This window comes from Oncorhynchus gorbuscha, linkage group LG16, assembly GCF_021184085.1.
Source record: "Oncorhynchus gorbuscha isolate QuinsamMale2020 ecotype Even-year linkage group LG16, OgorEven_v1.0, whole genome shotgun sequence".
NCBI classification, from domain to species: Eukaryota; Metazoa; Chordata; class Actinopteri; order Salmoniformes; family Salmonidae; genus Oncorhynchus; species Oncorhynchus gorbuscha.
Genome location: NC_060188.1, coordinates 15,916,422 through 15,936,780, shown reverse-complemented (window position 1 = coordinate 15,936,780; position 20,359 = coordinate 15,916,422). Strand labels below are relative to the sequence as shown.

Below are 20,359 nucleotides of genomic sequence, written 5' to 3'. Positions count from 1 at the left end.
AATATAGTAGAAGTAACAACTCTGCTGTGGTTTTGGGTCAGTGAGGTCCTTGCCGTTTAATAGAGCATTTCTCAAGGAGGGTCTAGGCCCCTTCCTTCCACATAAAGGTTTGCATTTCTTCAGAATTGCAGGGTGGGGAGGTAGGCCTATTCAGAAGAGGTTCTGTCTGTCAGTGAGTGTGTGTTCTCACAGAGACAGACAGACACAGAGTGAGGGGGAGGGAGAGAGAAGGAGCACATGTGGCAAATGCAGATGTCTTCTCCTGAGCATAATATGTGTAATGTATAAATAGGGGAGGGTGGCTCATAATTATGTCTGGAACTGAGCGAATAGAATAGCATCAAACACCTGGAAACCATATGTTTGATGTTGTTGATACTGTACCACCAACCTCCTGTGATACAGTACAATATGTTTGATGTTGTTGATACCGTACCACCAACCTCCTGTGAAACAGTACCATATGTTTGATTTGATGTACCACCAACCTCCTTGATACAGTGCCATATGTTTGATGTTGTTGATACCGTACCACCAACCTCCTGTACCATATGTTTTTGATGTTGTTGATACCGTACCGCAACCTCCTGTGATACAGTACCATATGTTTGATGTTGTACCACCAACCTCCTGTGATACAGTACAATATGTTTGATGTTGTTGATACCACCAACCTCCTGTGAAACAGTACCATATGTTTGATGTTGTTGATACCGTACCACCAACCTCCTGTGATACAGTACCCAACCAACCTCCTGTGATACAGTGCCATATGTTTGATGTTGTTGATACCGTACCAACCTATGATACAGTCCATATGTTTGATGTTGTGACCAACTATGATACCATATGTTTGATGTTGTTGATACCGTACCACCAACCTACAGTACCATATGTTTGATGAACCTACCATATGTTTGATGTTGTTGACCACCAACCTCCTGTGATACAGTACCATATGTTTGATGTTGTTGATACCGTACCACCAACCTCCTGTGATACAGTACAATATGTTTGATGTTGTTGATACCGTACCACCAACCTCCTGTGAAACAGTACCATATGTTTGATGTTGTTGATACCGTACCACCAACCTCCTGTGATACAGTACCATATGTTTGATGTTGTTGATACCGTACCACCAACCTCCTGTGATACAGTACCATATGTTTGATGTTGTTGACCAACCTCCTGTGATACAGTGCCATATGTTTGATGTTGTTGATACCGTACCACCAACCTCCTGTGATACAGTACCATATGTTTGATGTTGTTGATACCGTACCACCAACCTCCTGTGATACAGTACCATATGTTTGATGTTGTTGATACCGTACCACCAACCTCCTGTGATACAGTGCCCTGTGATACAGTACCCAACCTCCTGTGATCCATATGTTTGATGTTGTTGATGTACCACCAACCTCCTGTGATACAGTACCATATGTTTGATGTTGTTGATACCGTACCACCAACCTCCTGTGATACAGTACCATATGTTTGATGTTTTGATACCGTACCACCAACCTCCTGTGATGATGTTGTTACCACCAACCTCCTATGATACAGTACCATATGTTTGATGTTGTTGATACCGTACCACCAACCTCCTGTGATACAGTACCATATGTTTGATGTTGTTGATACCACCAACCTCCTGTGAAACAGTACCAACCTACCACCAACCTCCTGTGATACAGTACCATATGTTTGTACCACCAACCTCCTGTGATACAGTACCATATGTTTGATGTTGTTGATACCGTACCACCAACCTCCTGTGATACAGTACCATATGTTTGATGTTGTTGATACCGTACCACCAACCTCCTGTGATACAGTACCATATGTTTGATGTTGTTGATACCGTACCACCAACCTCCTGTGATACAGTACCATATGTTTGATACCACCAACCTTTGATGTACCATATGTTTGATACCGTACCACCAACCTCCTGTGATACAGTACCATATGTTTGATGTTGTTGATACCGTACCACCAACCTCCTGTGATACAGTACCATATGTTTGATGTTGTTGATACCGTACCACCAACCTCCTGTGATACAGTACCATATGTTTGATGTTGTTGATACCGCACCACCAACCTCCTGTGATACAGTACCATATGTTTGATGTTGTTGATACCGTACCACCAACCTCCTGTGATACAGTACCATATGTTTGATGTTGTTGGTACCGTACCACCATCCTCCTGTGATACAGTACCATATGTTTGATGTTGTTGATACCGCACCACCAACCTCCTGTGATACAGTACCATATGTTTGATGTTGTTGATACCGTACCACCAACCTCCTGTGATACAGTACCATATGTTTGATGTTTTGATGTACCACCAACCTCCTGTGATACAGTGCCATATGTTTGATGTTGTTGATACCGTACCACCAACCTCCTGTGATACAGTACCATATGTTTGATGTTGTTGATACCGTACCACCAACCTCCTGTGATACAGTACCATATGTTTGATGTTGTTGATACCGTACCACCATCCTCCTGTGATACAGTGCCATATGTTTGATGTTGTTGGTACCGTACCACCATCCTCCTGTGATACAGTGCCATATGTTTGATGTTGTTGATACCGCACCACCAACCTCCTGTGAAACAGTACCATATGCTTGCAGAAGGACCACATGCATTTGTCACAACATGGCAGCAGCAGCAGCAATAATTTTTGCTCATGCACTTGTCCATCATTAGGGCCAATAGCATGCATGCACCATTAATTTATGCGCCTCCCTCCTTCTGGAGTATTTGAGTAGTGATTGGTGTTACTATCTGTCTTCTCCACCTACGTCACTGACCTTTATAAAGTAGTGTGCTGAGTTTATTCAGTGTCAGATTAGATAATAGAGTTTTGGAGAAAAGTCAACGCATACATATAGTTAGTAGAACTTCAGGTTTGGGCAACACATATCGGGTTGGCATACATCCCCTGTATGCACAAAGTTTAGGAGTTGCTTTTGAAAGTGAGTTGCGACTGCGGGTGACATCCAGTCACCACGGACGCCGCCTTATAAACAGACCGGTTGGATGCCAGACGCTCTTCCTTGAGAACGGTAGAGATATTCCTGTTGACGGGTACCACTCGTGCTCAGCATCCCAAACTGAGTTTTCTTGGCAACTTCCAGCTAGTGAAAGATCATTCTCATAAACAACGGGTTGAATTGGTGAAATAAATAGCAGAAACTATGCCCAGCATAAGCGAAGATAATCGGCCAAGACTCTGCCTGCTGGAGAAAGGGGACAATGGTTATGGGTTCCATCTCCACGGTGAGAAGGGTAAGACCGGGCAGTTCATACGGCTTGTGGAGCCCGACAGTCCGTCTGAAACTTCTGGGATTCGCGCGGGGGACCGACTGGTGTTCGTGAACGGGGAGAACGTGGAGAGTGAGAGCCATCAACAGGTTGTGTCCCGGATAAGAGCCACCGTGGGCCAGCTCGAGCTCATTGTTGTCGACCAGGACACTGAGCAACTGTTGAAAAAACACAAGATGAAGTGTCTCAAAGAATATGTCACGGAGCGAATTCCTTTACCCAGCGACGACGAGTCAGAAAGCGAAGACGTTAAGGAGAACGGGACACCATGCGGGACACCGAGAGAATCCACACCCATCCCGGAAAATAACGGAGAGCTCCATGGCCACGTAGAGCTCCATAGCCATGTTGAGAAAAAGCTGAGCATCAACTCTGAGAAGGTGAGTGTGCCAAAGTGCAAAACCTGAATAATCAATGGAATTCTTATTTTTGGGTCATTGATGTAGCCTGGTGGTCACAGTAAGCTACATTCTGCAAATATACACCCGAGATTCAGTTACAGTTTGCGTAATAGTACCACTGACACTGTCCTAGGGATTTCAATTAAACGAATGAGATGTTTTTTTGTAATTCATCCATTTATTCACCAGCAATGTAATTTTGATTATTTTAACTTTTCAGTCTCCTTTTGTATACGTGCACTGTGAGAATAACAAATGATATGGTCAGCTGCAAAGCCCAATATTCCCACTCTCTTCATTGTAGCAGTTTTGGCAGAGATCGCAGGTTGTAGGCGAGTCAGTTGGCTGCACATTTGTTGTGGGTGGTGGTGAGAGGTATTGGAAGGGGGGTTTAAGAGAGGTAGGACAAACAGCCTGTTTCAGCATCGAGTTCAAGTTAATTTGACAGTGAAGCTACTGCACACCACACACATTTGTGGGAAAGGGCAACAACATTTTTTTGTGTTGTTGTTCTGAGTTTTGAAAAAGAACTGACACTTGACATTGGGGTTGAAGAGAAATAATTTGAGGTTTACTGAAGCAGATATCTTTGAACACACCACGACCAACATATTTCTGGTGTCTTCATGTGTTCATGACTCACAATGTAATGCACCCACAGTGGAACACAAGAAACAAAGCAAAATGCACATATTAGTCCTTGATTATGACCTCCCGCTGTCTATGAAAACAAATGAAGAGTTTCATTCCAAAATGCTATATATCAATTTTCAGAAATGTTGGTAAAGTAGCTTTTATTGTTTAAATAACTTATGAAAGAGATTGGTGTGTTTTTTCACTATCTCATAGTCATGAGGTTGTTCATTGACAGACATGTATTTTTAAGAAATCTATAACTTAATGGTTTCATTTCAGTCACTCTCAGAGAAATAAGTAGTACTGCTAGGTTTTACACAGTCACATTTAACAAATAACATTTTGTTTATTAAAGAACTGAACAAGTTATACATTGGTGACATCAATATTTGAGTTATTTTTATTATGTGAGATCTGTATGTAAAACATTCAGAATTAAGAGTGTATTCATCTTGTCCAGAGCAACATACAGTTCGTGCAGCCACATACAGCGCCTTACAGCCACATACAGCGCCTTACAGCCACATACAGCGCCTTACAGCCACATACAGCGCCTTACAGCCACATACAGCGCCTTACAGCCACATACAGCGCCTTACAGCCACATACAGCGCCTCACAGCCACATACAGCGCCTCACAGCCACATACAGCGCCCTCACAGCCACATACAGCGCCTCACAGCCACATACAGCGCCTCACAGCCACATACAGCGCCTCACAGCCACATACAGCGCCTCACAGCCACATACAGCGCCTTACAGCCACATACAGCGCCTTACAGCCACATACAGCGCCTTACAGCCACATACAGCGCCTTACAGCCACATACAGCGCCTTACAGCCACATACAGCGCCTTACAGCCACATACAGCGCCTTACAGCCACATACAGCGCCTTACAGCCACATACAGCGCCTTCAGAAATGATTCACACCCCTTGACTTATTCCACATTTGGTTGTTTTACAGCCTGAATTTAGAAATGGATTTAGTTTAGATTTGTTGTCACTGGCTTATACACTTTACCCCATAATGTCAAAGTGGAATTATGTTTTTAGACATTTTTTATAAATGAATAAAAAATGTAAAGCTGACATTTCTTGAGTCAGTAATTATTCTACACCTTTGTTATGGCAAGTCTAAATAAGTTCAGCAGTATACATTTGCTTAACAAGTCACATAATAAGTTGCATGGACTCACTCTGTGTGCAATAATAGTGTTAAACATTATTTTAGATTTACTACCTCATCTCTGAACCCCACACATACAAGTACTGTAAGGTTCCTCAGTCGAGCAGTGAATTTCAAACACAGATTCAACCGGAAAGACCAGGGAGGTATTCCAATGCATCGCAAAGAAGGGCACCTATTGGTATAAAATGTAAAAGCAGACATTGAATATCCCTTTGAGCATTGTGAAGTTACAATGTTGAAGTTACATGTTGGATGGTGTATCAATACATCCAGTCACTACAACGATACAGGTGTCCTTCCTAACTCAGTTGCCGGAGAGGAAGGAAACCACTCAGGGATTTTACCAGGAGGGCAATGTTAACTTTAAAACAGAGTTGAACGGCTGTGATAGGAGAAAACGGTGGATGGATCAGAAACATTGTAGTTATTCTACAATACTAACCTAACTGAGTCAAAAGAAGAAACCCTGTACAGAATGACAATTTTCCAAAACATACATCCGGTTTGCAACAAGGCACTAAAGTAATACTGCAAAAAATGTGACAAAGCAACTTTTTGTCCTGAATACAAACTATTATGTTTGGAGCAAATCCAATACAACACATTACTGTGTACCACTTTCCATATTTTCAAGCATAGTTGTGGCTGCATCATGTTATGGGTATGCTTGTAATCGTTAAGGACTGGGTAGTTTTTCAGGGAAAAAAAGAAAGGGAATGGAGATAAGCACAGGCAAAATCCTGGAGGAAATGTAGTTCAGTCTGCTTTACACCAGACACTTGGAGTTTAATTCACATTTCAGCAGGACGATAACCTTATAGCACAAGGTCAAATCTACACTGGAATTGTTTACCAAGAAGACAGTGAATATTCCTGAGTGGCTTAAATCCTGAGTTACTTAAATCTGCTTGAAAATCTATGGCAGGACCTGACAATGGTTGTTTAGCAATGATCACCAATCATTGATCTTGAAGAATTTTGAAAATAATGGGCCAATGTTGCACAATCCAGGTGTGGAAAGCTATTAGAGAATTACCCAGAATGACTGACAGCTGTAATCGCTGCCAAAGGTGATTCTAAAATTTATTGACTCAGTGGTTTGAATACTTATCTGATGAAGATATATTCTTGTATTATTTTTCATATTTTCTTTGTACAAATGTTAGGATTTTTCTTCCACTTTGACATTAGAGTATTTTGTGCAGATCATTGACACAAAACAAAAACAACTCAATCAATTTTAATACCATTTTGTAACACAACAAAATGTGGAAAAAGGTCAAGGGGTGTGAATTCTTTCAGAAGGCACTATATCACAGTCAAATACATAGTTTACAAACATTCCAACTAAACAATGGATATATAGTCGTGGCCAAAGGGTTTGAGAATTACACAAATATTAATTTTTAAGTCTGCTACCTCAGTTTGGATGATGGAAATTTGCATATACTCCAGAATGTTATGAAGAGTGATCAGATGAATTGCAATTAATTGCGAAGTCCCTCATTGCCATGCAAATGAACTGAATCCCCTAAAAACATTTCCACTGCATTTCAGCCCTGCCACAAAAGGACCAGCTGACATCATGTCAGTGATTCTCTCGTTAACACAGGTGTGAGTGTTGACGAGGACAAGAATGGAGATCACTCTGTCATGCTGATTGAGTTCAAATAACAGACTGGAAGCTTCAAAAGGAGGGTGGTGCTTGGAATCATTGTTCTTCCTCTGTCAAGCATGGTTACCTGCAAGGAAACACGTGCCGTCATCATTGCTTTGCACAAAAAGCGCTTCACAGGCAAGGATACTGCCGCCAGTAAGATTGCACCTAAATCAACCATTTATCGGATCATCAAGAACTTCAAGGAGAGCGGTTCAATTGTTGTGAAGAAGGCTTCACGGCGCCCAAGAAAGTCCAGCAAGCGACCGGACCGTCTCCTAAAGTTGATTCAGCTGTGGGATCGGGGCACCACCAGTACAGAGCTTGCTCAGGAATGGCAGCAGGCAGGTGTGAGTGCATCTGCACGCACAGTGAGGCGAAGACTTTTGGAGGATGGCCTGGTGGCAAGAAGGGCAGCAAAGAAGTCACTTCTCTCCAAGAAAAACATCAGGGACAGACTGATATTCTGCAAAAGGTACAGGGATTGGACTGCTGAGGACTGGGGTAAGGTAATTTTCTCTGAATCCCCTTTCCGATTGTTTGGGGCATCCGGAAAAAAGCTTGTCCGGAGAAGACAAGGTGAGCGCTACCATCAGTCCTGTGTCATGCCAACAATAAAGCATCCTGAGACCATTCATGTGTGGGGTTGCTTCTCAGCCAAGGGAGTGGACTCACTCACAATTTTGCCTAAGAACACAGCCATGAATATAGAATGGTACCAACACATCCTCCGAGAGCAACTTCTACCAACCATCCAGGAACAGTTTGGTGACGAACAATTCATTTTCCAGCATGATGGAGCACCTTGCCATAAGGCAAAAGTGATAACTAAGTGGCCTGGGGACAAAACATTGATATTTTGGGTCCATGGCCAGGAAACTCCCCAGACCTTAATCCCATTGAGAACTTGTGGTCAATCCTCAAGAGACGGGTGGACAAACAAAAACCCACAAATTCTGAAAAACTCCAAGCATTGATTATGCAAGAATGGGCTGCCACCGGTCAGGATGTGGCCCAGAAGTTAATTGACAGCATGCCAGGGCGGATTGCAGAGGTCTTGAAAAAGAGGAGTCAACACTGCAAATACTGACTCTTTGCATCAACTTCATGTAATTGTCAATAAAAGCCTTTGACACTTATGAAATGCTTGTAATTATACTTCAGTATTCCTTAGTAACATCTGACAAAACTATCTAAAGCAGCAAGATATATGGAAATTAATATTTATGTAATTCTCAAAACTTTTGTCCATGACTGTATAGCGTTTTCTAATTGACACATTTGAATATTATATATATATTTTTAAATCTGAGAACAGTAATATTTTACACATACATGAAGGTACCAATAAGCAATCATTTCTAGTGAACCCCCCCCCCCCCACCCCCCCAAAAATACAATTTGTGGATAAATCAACTCTTCAAATGCTCCTCACATTGTTCAGTAGTTGTTTCTCACTTTATTTAGTATTTAAAGGGACGACATTTATTCTTCACGTCCTCTTAATACCCTCTAGCTAACAGCATGCACATGACGTGGGTTCATTCAAACATTGAAGAAAAGAGGGGCACTCGAGAACATCTGTGCCCCCCCGCCGTGTCCCGGATGTTTACCCCTGGTCCTCTCCCAGCCCCACTCTGGTTCCTCTATTGCTGTGACGTAATAACCCAGACTTCTTCACTGACACTGCACTGTCTGTTTGGGTCTTTGTGTTCCAATGTGGCTCCGAGTGAATCTCACTGCTGAGTGATTTGCTACCATAACAGTCTAAACAACAGTCTCACTACCCTACCCTGCAGTGCCCAGTCATGACCAGCCCACTCATGTGTTGGACAGGATGCAGCCAGCCAGACACATGTGCAGCATCTTATGGGCTGCTCGAGGGGCTCCTATATATCCTGCATGTCCTGTGTATACTATGTGTACCGGATACTGTTGACATGTTTGTGACTTAAACTCCTCCACCATTACACTTCCAATAAAGCAGTAACCCACTGTGCTCTCATTATATTAATCAATATCAAGAGCAGGATTTCTAACACGGTTTAATCTCTGAACTTGCAGGGGAGGTAATGGGGGTCATCTAAGAAACCTTATGAGAACCCTGTTTCCCTCACCCTTCCATGTTTCGTCCCAATACCTGAAAACACAGCAAGTCCACCCCACCTATAGGCCCTGCTGTGACTGAGTCTGCAGGGTAGTTAAATGCTGCGTCAGCCTCATCTCTTATCAGTGCTGTGTGTTAACACTACAAGGCAGAGGCCCAGTCAAGGGCCCGGTGACAGACATGACTGTGGAAGGTAGAGGACTTGTGCCACATAAAGGCACAGAAATACTGTTGTGCAATGTTGAACAATCTATCAGATCCCCTCAACAGCTGAACATGTTACAGTACATCAGACCACAATATCACATCAGTTAACTCTATAGACTAGAGCAATTGAAACTCATGGGAAAAAATGTAAATGTATTACTGTAAATACTGCTTTAATGTTTGAAGGTTGAGAAGATCATAAATGGTAAGCCTATATATTGGAACACTGGCAGTGACACAACTCAGGCTTAGATGATATAACTATGTTTCAGGAATTTTCTGCCTGCATCCTGTCCAGCATTCCTCTACCCTGGCCCATGCAGTCAGTGTGACGTCACACACACACACACACACACACACACACACACACACACACACACACACACACACACACACACACACACACACACACACACACACACACACACACACACACACACACACACACACACACACACACACACACACACACACACACACACACACACACACACACACGGCCTGGGTGGTGAATACACAGCATGTTGGTTTAGCAGTCTCACTGACGTCTTTAGCAACTGCATGTCCCTGTCTTTGAAGAAAAACAAAAGAGGGGACCAAGAGGAACGCCCTCTCCGGAAACCAAGGAGGAGTTGCCTTGGTTACACTGATGTGGTGTGTGCTATCCATGTTGAGTGTTGGTCTGTGTGTGTGTGAGAGGCAAAGTGAGAAACAGGGGTGTGAAGCAATGGAGAGGAGGAAAGTAGAGATGGAACATTTTGAATGCAATCAGGAATTGCAGTCTTCTCTGTTGTTAGAAACCAAGGACAGAGATTATTTTTCCAGAACTCTGAGTTTGATTGTCTATTCCTTCTCTGATAGCCATTTACGTGGCCACTGCACACACAACAAGGATTCAAAGGGCTTTCTCTGTTTTCCCTGCAGTAAAATGTAACCCCCATTGTAAAATGCAGTGGAGTGGGGAGGGATGCAGTAAACCAGCACACAAGTCACAACAGGTTATATTTTGGCTGCCCTTATTACACTGTTAATAGATTTAGGTGTGTCTTGTCATACTGGCTGGATCCTATAGGATCTGTCATTAAAGCCATTCTAAACATCTGATAAAATATGAAAATAAGGGTGTGATGCATGCCTTGAGTTGAGCCTCTGAGTGTATTTTCTATCCACAGTATCTATCTTATCTGTTGTGTCGTTATTGTTTTGTGTGCGTGAGGCGCCTAATTCCCTCAATTTGCTTTTGAGGAAATCCCACATCAACCGAGAGGCTTTGGTCTATTGAGATTCCACTGGGAGACTGAGGAGGATGCCAGCCAGGCAGTCAGCTTGGTGCTTCTGGAGTCCTCATGAATGACTGCCTGGTTACATAAGCCTGTTTTTAAAGGCACATTGCAGGAGAGAAAGAGTCCTCCTTGTGTCAGATGAAATCAACTGTGACTAGTAGGCTGAGAGTTGTGCTGTTCAGGGAGGGGCTGTTGTGTGTGTTCCATGCCTTGGAGGAAGTCTGTAGAGAATAGTAGCATAGAGACTTTGCCTGGAGAGCAGCAGTATGCAGACAGGCCTGTTGTCACGTCCTGACCTTAGTTCCTTTTTTATGTCTCTGTTTTTAGTTTGGTCAGAGCAGGAGTTGGGGTGGGCATCCTATGTTTTGTAGTCTAGGTTTTGTATTTCTATGTGTTTGGCCTTGTATGATTCCCAATCAGAGGCAGCTGGCAATCGTTGTCTCTGATTGAGAACCATACTTAGGCAGCCTGTTTTTCCACTATGGGTGTGGGTAGTTGTTTTCTGTCATTGTGTGTCTGCACCAGACAGAACTGTTTCGTTTGTTTCCTCTTTGTTATTTTTTTTGTTCTAGTGTTCAGTTTCTTTATTAAATCTACCATGAACACGTACCACGCTGCACCTTGGTCCTCTTCACCTTCTTCCACCTATGACAACCGTTACACCTGTAGGCATATGCCAGTTGTCTGTCTGTCTGTTTCCACCAGGTTTCTACCAGATACTAAGCCTGTAATCTACTCATTCATATAAAAGATGCTTATTAAAGGATGGATCATGGATCAACCACTGACATACCCACTGCCTCTAGGCTTTTTGGCCCTTGTGGTGTGCCATAGTGGGGAGAGGCTTTTGTTATAGCAAAACATGGTTTCTCAGGCATAGGAATATCCCACGTTAGTGACTACGTAGGAGGATTCTCTCTATATTGTTTTATCTCCCACAGAATGGAGTGCGTGGGTTGACAATGGCTTTAATTCAATGGTTTCATCTGGTGACCGAGGAGCGAGCAACTCGTAAAGATATTTGAAACCAGGGCTTTTCTTTAAGCATTCCTGGTGGATTATTTAGTGGGTTTGACCTATAGTGGGGAATAGTTTATTTACTGGGTTATAGTTATGTATTCCAGACCAAGTCTCTGGGTGTACCTCACCATGTTCAAGTTATGACACAAAGCCTGACATTATTTTTGTTAGCTTTACCAACTATTCAACCAGACGCTGATGCCATACAATCAACAATGGCTGGTCAATAACATTGTCCTATTCCATTTAAAGAAAATATGTCAACTCTTGATGAACTTCTCTTATGACGGTAGGTTATGACGGTAGGCCGTCATTGTAAAATAAGAATTTGTTCTTAACTGACTTGCCTGATTTGCTTAGGCTACTATAGCCTAGTGGTTAGAGCGTTGGACTAGTAACCAAAAGGTTGCAAGATCCTTCTGCCCCTGAACAAGGCAGTTAACCCACTGTTCCTAGGCTGCCATTGAAAATAAGAATTTGTTCTTAACTGACTTGCCTAGGTAAAATAAAAATACATATTTTAGGAAACTGGCAACCACACCTTAGTTTGTGACTCGCTCTTTCAATCTCATTAGCGTAGCTTGCTTCTGTGGGAATCTTTTCCTGGGGCCTTGGCCAGCACATAGACTCCAGAAAGCTTAGACTGGTTTCCTGTCATTGTTGTTGTTTGAGGTAGAGAGAGTCAGACAGACCCCCTCCCCCTCATCCCCTCATCCCTCTCATCCCCCTCGCCACTCTCATCCTCATTCCTCTCACCCCCCCATCCCTCTCATCCCCCTCCCCTCTGATCCCCCTCACCACTCTCATCCTCATCACTCTCACTCCCCCATCCCTCTCATCCCCCTCCCCCATCCGTCTCATCCCCCTCACCACTCTCATCCTCACCCCCCCATCCCTCTAATCCCCCTCACCACTCTCATCCTCCTCCCCATCCCTCTCATCCCCTCCCCTCTCATCCCCCTCACCACTCTCATTCTCATCCCCCTCACCACTCTCATCCTCATCCCCCTCCCAATCATCCCCCTCTTCTGCTCTCTCCACAATGAGTTGCCTCTACTAGTCACAATGAAAACTCCTCATCTTTATTACTGTCATTTCTCAACAATTACTGCAGTCTACAGCCCTCAAACTCAACTCTGGATCTCGAGCCAGTTCCACTGATTTTTTTTTTCAATAGTTCTAATCAGGGACTGATTGAGACCTGGGACACCAGGTGTGTGCAAATAATGATCAGGTAGAACAGAAAAGCAGCAGGTTCCGGACCTCATGGGGTCAGAGTTGAGTATCCCTGGTCTACAGTATACACACAGTAAAGTGTTGTTCATGCTAGTGGATAACATGCTAACTAACGTGGGCTGTTTAAGTCAAAGTCAAACCTCTTACTGTAGTCGATGGCATTCCTTGTAACTTTGGTCAAATCTGGTAGACGAGAGCAGTGTTTCCCAACTCCAGTCCTCCATTATCTCTAACAGTACACTTTTTTTTATTGTAGCCCAGACAAGCACACTTGATTCAACTTGTCAACTAATCATCAAGCCTTCAATGAGCTAAATCAGGTGAATTTGTCTGGTGCTACAACAAAAATGTGTGCTGTTGGGGGTACTGGAGGACTACAGTATATTGAGGGCCCGATTACCCCATTGTTTTTGATGTGTGGTCGTGTGTAGGGCATCTGTCTTCATGTGTATTTGCTCAATTACGTGTGTGTGTGTGTGTGTGTGTGTGTGTGTGTGTGTGTGTGTGTGTGTGTGTGTGTGTGTGTGTGTGTGTGTGTGTGTGTGTGTGTGTGTGTGTGTGTGTGTGTGTGTGTGTGTGTGTGTGTGAGAATGTTTGGGAGTCACCCTTTCCTTCCCTCCTCTTTGTTGAGCAGTGTGTTCCAGAGGAAACGGTCAACATGACAAGAGAGACAGGGTGGAGGTCTAAAAACACAGGGTCACAGGATTCATTGTGTTTCAATAGACTGATCCATTTATTTGTATACTGTGTGTGTGTGTGTGTGTGTGTGTGTGTGTGTGTGTGTGTGTGTGTGAGAGAGACTAGTTTGTGCCAACTTGTGTGTGGTGTCAACTTGTGTAAATGTGTGTGTATTTGTTTGTAGAGGGTAAGAGTTCAGGCGCTTGTGAGTGTATTATGTAACTAACTCTGTCTTACACACCCCCTCTAGGCTCTACGGTCAGTCCTGTACATCTGCTTCTCTAATAAGGGTTTAGATGTATTATACTACGGACTGTGATTTTGGCCTTAGATCTACTGCATACAATAGTAGCCTTTTAATTGTAGGCATCACATGGACAGAGAGGTGTATTGGAAGTCCCTCACTGTAGGTCACTGGGCTTCCTGCTCTGCTCAGTGTGTTCTGTCTCCAGTCTTGTCTAGGGCCCAGGGTGGAGCTCTGGCCATACATTCACACCCACCATGGCCCTCTTCCTGAGACCCAGTGGCTATGGCTGAGGAGCTGTTTGTGTGCGCGTGTGCTTGTGTGCGCCTGTGTGCGTGTGTGTGTGTGTGTGTGTGTGTGTGTGTGTGTGTGTGTGTGTGTGTATATATGAGAGAGTGGATGGTAGAGGGTTTGTAGTGAAGTGAACGAGTGACTCTGGCCCAAAACAGCAGCATCACCGTCTCTCCTACAGTTAGGGCCACGACACAGGGCCAGGTCAGGGTGGGGTGGAAGTGGACCTCACAAGGGGAGCCCCTGGGATGCAAGAGGAGAGAATGCTACAACATTCCATTTCTCATTCCATACCCCTCAGGGTTCATAATCCCTCCTTGACAATGAGATGGCCACACCCTCCGTCGCCCGCGCCCAGCGATGACCCCACAGAGTAGGACCAGGACAGACTATACAACACATACAGGCAGTGTTTATACTGTGTGTGTTCTGTCTGAAAGGGATTCTATGGAGGTATGAAAGGCCAGGGGTATAATATATTCTACCATGGTGGGTGTATGATGTTGGTTTCTGCAGTGTTGGTGAGCTTGGTTATGTTATCAAAGCTGACTACAGTCTGACAGCAAAGTGTGAGCAAATGTTTGTCACATGTTGAACATCCACAGCCTGAATGACGCCACACAGGATGTCACAACGTTCTCTTTCACTTATTCATCCCTCTCATCCTTTCCTAGCCCTTTTCCTCTCCCCTCTGAGCTAGCAGTATGATCTAATCTTCACCATTGTCTCTGTCAATCTGTGCAGTGACAGGTTCCCTGGGGCTGGGCTCAGTTGGATGTGGGAGACATTTTGTATGCCTGCAACTCGTTGGGTGGAGGTCAGAGACAGGAAGCATGGCCTCACAGATAAACCATGTTGACTCCTCAGGCTTGGTACCTGATAGGGTAGGACTAACACACTGATACTAACACACTGATAGAGAGCCATAGGGATGGAGGAGGGACAGCTGCTTTGGAAATGTGTGTCCTGAGAAGAGACAGAACTAAAGATTTGACTGAAAAGGATGTCTGGGGATGCTGGGCACTTCAGTACCTAATCAGGGCACAACCACCCATTAGTGTTAAATATTAAAATAATACTGTAAAGTATTTTTACTTAAGTACTTTACACCACTGGATATTAGGGTGCATTGTTCACCCCTGCCACACTGACTGAAAAACCAGGTTAACAACAGTGAGTTTGTCAGTCAGAAACTTATTATCTCTCTCCCCTATAGAGGTTTGAAAGGGTCACTAAACTAAGCTCTTGTCAAAATTACACATGACAATCACTAGGCTAAGGATTTGTCCAATTCCACTGAGTAACCATGGAGCTTAAGACTTTGTCATCTCTGAGGTTATTCTTTCACCTGATCAAGGGGTGTTGCTCAGCTTTCTACCACTTATTAAAAGCCCAGGAGTTAGAGGCCCTGTTTGAAAGTTGCTGTGGTAGCAGGCAGTAGCAGTGGGCTGACTGCATGACAGATCTATTGTATATAGAGGACTGCTGAGTGCGTGCGGAATGCCTGGGTTGATGATTTGCGGGGTGCGTGGCAGAGGAGGGTGCCTAGACTTTGGACATTATCGATGGCACAAAATGCAGCCATGGTCAGCATGGAAAACTCTGCGAGAGCCAATGCCTTTCAGGCAGAGCAAGACACTTTCTCTGTCCATTACAGCTGCAGTAGAATATCTCTTGTATGGCGTTATCGTGAATTATAAAGTGGGTGCTTCAAACCCTGAATGCATCGGACCGTATACCAAGGGTATTACAAAAAATTGCAATAATTACATTGGTAACCGGTTTTATAATAGCAATAAGGCACCTCAGGTTTTTGTGATATATTGCCTATATGCCACGACTAAGGGCTGTATCCAGGCACTCCACGTTGTGTCGTGCTTAAGAACAGTCCTTAGCCATGGTATATTGGCCATATACCACACCCCCCTTACTGCTTAAGAATAACATGATTTAACATGAGTCTTTTTCCTGGATGTTGCCCTGTAGTTGAGTGACTCAGAGACCCTGGCATTCTGTAGTAATAATGACACACGTTACCCGGCTACAATATGATGATGTCCTGGTGAATACACAGTAGTTACACTTCAGTCCTCCACTGGCTTCACATGGGGAAAATATGAACCAGGCATCTGGCAGAGTGGCAGCCACTGGCATGGTGTATGAAGCTGTTTTCAAGCTGGTGAGGTGGTGACTTTGACAGCTGCTTTAGTGTTCCATTAGAAAGGCCCTCTGTGTTAAATGTGGTCAGGGGAAGAGAATGAGAGGATGGACGATGCAAATTGCCTGAGATCATTAACCTTTGAGATATTTTACTGGAGCTCATCATGGTGTTTTACAGCTCTCCACATCAGATCAGGTTTTTATGGGATGACATCTCTGCTGTCAATCATTGACTCAGGTGCTGAAGAGACAGTGGAGCTCTCTTGACAGGGGTTTAGGTAAATAGTAAATATGGGTTAATATCAGGTAAGTATGAACTGAAAACAGCTACAAAAGAGTGAAATAAGTGTTATTATTCTTTTGACAGGTGTGATTTTGTTTGGTTTGTGCCTCCCAGGTATAAACAAGGTCAGTCAGTTGTAGTGGCAGTTATTTGTCAGGAGTATGTTTGAGGTGTTGCAGCTGTGTGGTGCCAGTTAAACAGAAGCTGTGGTGATACTGTACCTTATCTGGCACATACTGCTTCCTGAGGGGGTCGTGTGTTATGGTGAACTGGGTTATATCATGCTCTGGGTGGGCGCTGTCAAATCTGTAACTTTCAGAAGAGATAGATTAAGAAAGAAGCATCTCCAGCAGCTGCAGATAGTGGAACATATCAGGCTTAATGATGTGGGTTAACAGTTGTGCGTAGATAAACTGTACTCTTAGAAAAAAGGGTTCCAAAAGGGTTCTTCAGTTGTCCCCATAGGAGAACCCTTTTTGGTTCCAGGTAGAACCCTTTTTGGTTCCAGGTAGAACCCTTTTGGGTTCCATGTAGAACCCCCTGTGGAAAGGGTTCTACCTGGAACTAAAAGGGTTCTACCTGGAACTAAAAGGGTCTACCTAGTACCAAAAATAGTTATATAATGGTTCTCCAATGGGGACAGCCGAAGAACCCTTTTAGGTTACAGATAGCACCTTTTTACAGGTTCGCTTGTTGGCATGTGCGTTGGTTTGTTAGCATGTTCAGGCTGGTTAGTTAGTGTGTGCAGTAGGCCTACAGTGGTTTTCTGGCCCCCAGTAGAGTGTATGCAGATGAAATTCACATTCTACAGCACAACAGCAGAGTCATGTCTTAATTGTAAATCTAACAGTGACTCAATAATCCATGCCTTCTGGGAATGCTATAAATCTGGAAGTTATGGGCGTAGTTCATAAGTATTACCATGTAAATCTACTTTGAATACATCTGTCTCCATATTTCAAGACATGGTGTATGGGGGTGTAGTGAGATATCCAATGGGCTGGACAATTCTCTTCTTGAAAAAACGTATATACTTAAAAACTGGAAATCAACCAATCCTCCATCGTTAAAACAATGGAAAGGGCAATTGCTTTATTATCTAAATGTTGAAGGTGCGTGGGCGACGAAGAGAAACAAGATGGTGCCGTTTGAGGCCATGAGAGGGATGCAGATTCTGGAGAGGTGAGTGTGAGCATGTGGGTCTGGGTAGGTGTCATGTCGTTGATGTTTGTGTATGTTTCGTATTGTTAAAACATTTATATAATAGGCATACACATTTTTTTGAGTGTAGGCAAACAGAGAGAAGTGTGTCTGTCTCGGCTTGAGGTTAGATGCAATTGAAAGCCCGATACGTAGCAGGAAGGAGGAAATGGGCTGAACCAGAGGATGCTAAGTCTCATTCTCTCCAATGACCTACCTGCTCCAAAGGTCCCCTTCTAGACTTGGACTGGATGACGATGACATGATGGCTGTTCTATTTTTGCATCAGGCCATAGTAAAACATCTGGCACAATTGGCAGTCAGGGAAAGCCTGGTTTTGAATTATGACTCAAATGCTTTTAGTCAGTTTCAAGTAAGACCCCAAGGTTTGTTAATGTGTTCGTTCATACTGAAAGTGTTCCACTTGTTCATATGAAACTAGGGCTTCTGGTTGAGCCCACGTGTCCACACTCGTCGGCCACAGATGATGGTGATCACAATATTTTGTTTTTCCCTAAAAAGAAGATAGAGATGGTTCTTGGTAAGGTACTGCTTCTCCGCCCTCCTGTCACCTCCATATAGAGGGTGTTAGTGAGTCCCTCCATGAGAATGACATAGGACAATTGCCATTATGGCGTCTGTTAGCGCACTGGCAGCGCCATTGACGCCATCTCCATTTTGAAGTAGTCAGTTTTCTTCTTCTACTACTTCTGAGTTGGTAAACAAACTGAAAGGGTGCATACTGCCACCTGGAGTGTGTTGTCTGAACAGGTATAAAGTCAAGGTTGGTGATTTACTGTCACCTGCAGTTATGGAATGTTTTCTCAGGTCCCACCAGATGACCTTGATGGAATTATGTGATCCTTCCTTAACTTCAAAATGGTGAAAGTCCTCAATGGCGCTGCCCTTGCGAAAAGGGGCTTTCCGGGCACTAGAGTCCTATATCATTCTCTCTGGTGACAGCCAATGACCTGTCAGAACAGCTCCGACCACTGACTTACTGTAAGTCACAGCTTTAGAAAGGGATGAGCCTCTCTAAATCCTCGTAGCTGTAAAACAGTGCTGTCACATTTGCTTGATGGTTTCGGTAACCAGCATGTAGAAATACCCATTAGACACCGTCGCTAATTTACACTGTAAGCGTAGTCAAACCAACACATTATTGTCAGTCAAGGGGTGGGCAGGATGGAAAATGGCTGTTTGTTCTTTCTACGTCTTCTGTGTGGTAGATGTGAGTGCTGTAACCAGTGGGACTGCAGGTGTAGGGGTGTGCATCTGTATGGTGTATTTATTTCTCTTGCATGTGAGGAAGTTGACTACAGAGGGAAGAGTATGCTTCAGGAAGAAGTAGCAGTTCCTGTGCGGCGTACTTCCCCTCACGATGGAAAAGGTTGTCATCTTCATCTCACTGCATGTCAAATCTATGCCTAAGCATTTAAAATAGTCCACAAAGCACAATACTTTCCCTTGCTTTGAAAATGCTTACTAGTATGGTTATTTCTGATGATTCAGGATATGCAAAACCTTGTCATTTATTCACATAACTGTTAATACTAACTGTGTTGTAACTTGTCTCAGTTTCTCTCCCTGTATTAACTGTTATTCATGAGGTGTTGCTTCTCAGTTGACCGGAGATATGTGGGACCCCAGACATTATGACTGTTACAAACCTTCTCATATAGAAGTTAACACAAGGTGATGTAGGTGTGGGGGATAGAGATGAGAGCGTGGATATTCCTTAGAGGTCATTGAACTCAATGTGATTGGAGCACAAAGTGCCCATATGTGAGATCTCTGGGAGCTTTAAAGGAACATGATGTTTATGGTTTAGGCTTAGAAACAACTATTCAGGAGTTGTAGCACACAGTGTTCCTAATTACAGTATATAATTACCACAGTAATTTTTCATTTCCTAAAACAAGATAAAGCTTAATATGATGTAATGAATTGAATTGAATGTTAACTATGTAATAGTTGTTCACTGTAATCTTCCCCCACCTGAGTGGTTACCATGACCAAACCCTTTGGAACCAGTGACAGCCTTTCCCCAGTTGGACTTACTTTCCAGCGTTCCTCTCCAACATTCTCCAAATGTTATGCCTTGATAGAGAGAACTAGTTTCTGGGAACCATTCAAAACAAAATAAAGTGAAAAGATTAGACAAATATTTCTGTCCTGAGACTGAACTCAGGTCACGGCTAAGCTTATCTAAAACAAATATTGGTTTCATGTGGGAGACTTTTCTAATACAAAGGCAGACAGACAGTCACCCTATTTTTTCCAATAGCACACCATGGCATTTTCTATGGGTATTCCCTATATTCTGCCAAAGCTGGGTTGTGTTTTCTCCCGTTTAGTGTCCAATGAATGTGACGCAGGTTATTGCGCAGGGGGGGTGACTGTAAAACTGTCT

The 20,359-nt window shown here is 43.6% G+C and overlaps 1 protein-coding gene across 1 annotated transcript in view; it reads left to right on the top strand.

Annotated features, from left to right (window-relative positions):
* The first annotated feature begins 2,861 nt into the window (after positions 1-2,861).
* The window catches only part of LOC123999964 (Na(+)/H(+) exchange regulatory cofactor NHE-RF1-like), a 36,810-nt gene continuing 19,312 nt past the window's right edge, over positions 2,862-20,359 (top strand). Inside the window, exon 1 of the mRNA XM_046306022.1 lies at positions 2,862-3,730. Within this exon, the coding sequence (XP_046161978.1) occupies positions 3,224-3,730 (507 nt within the window). The 5' untranslated portion in view covers positions 2,862-3,223. The remainder of the gene's footprint in view (positions 3,731-20,359) is intronic.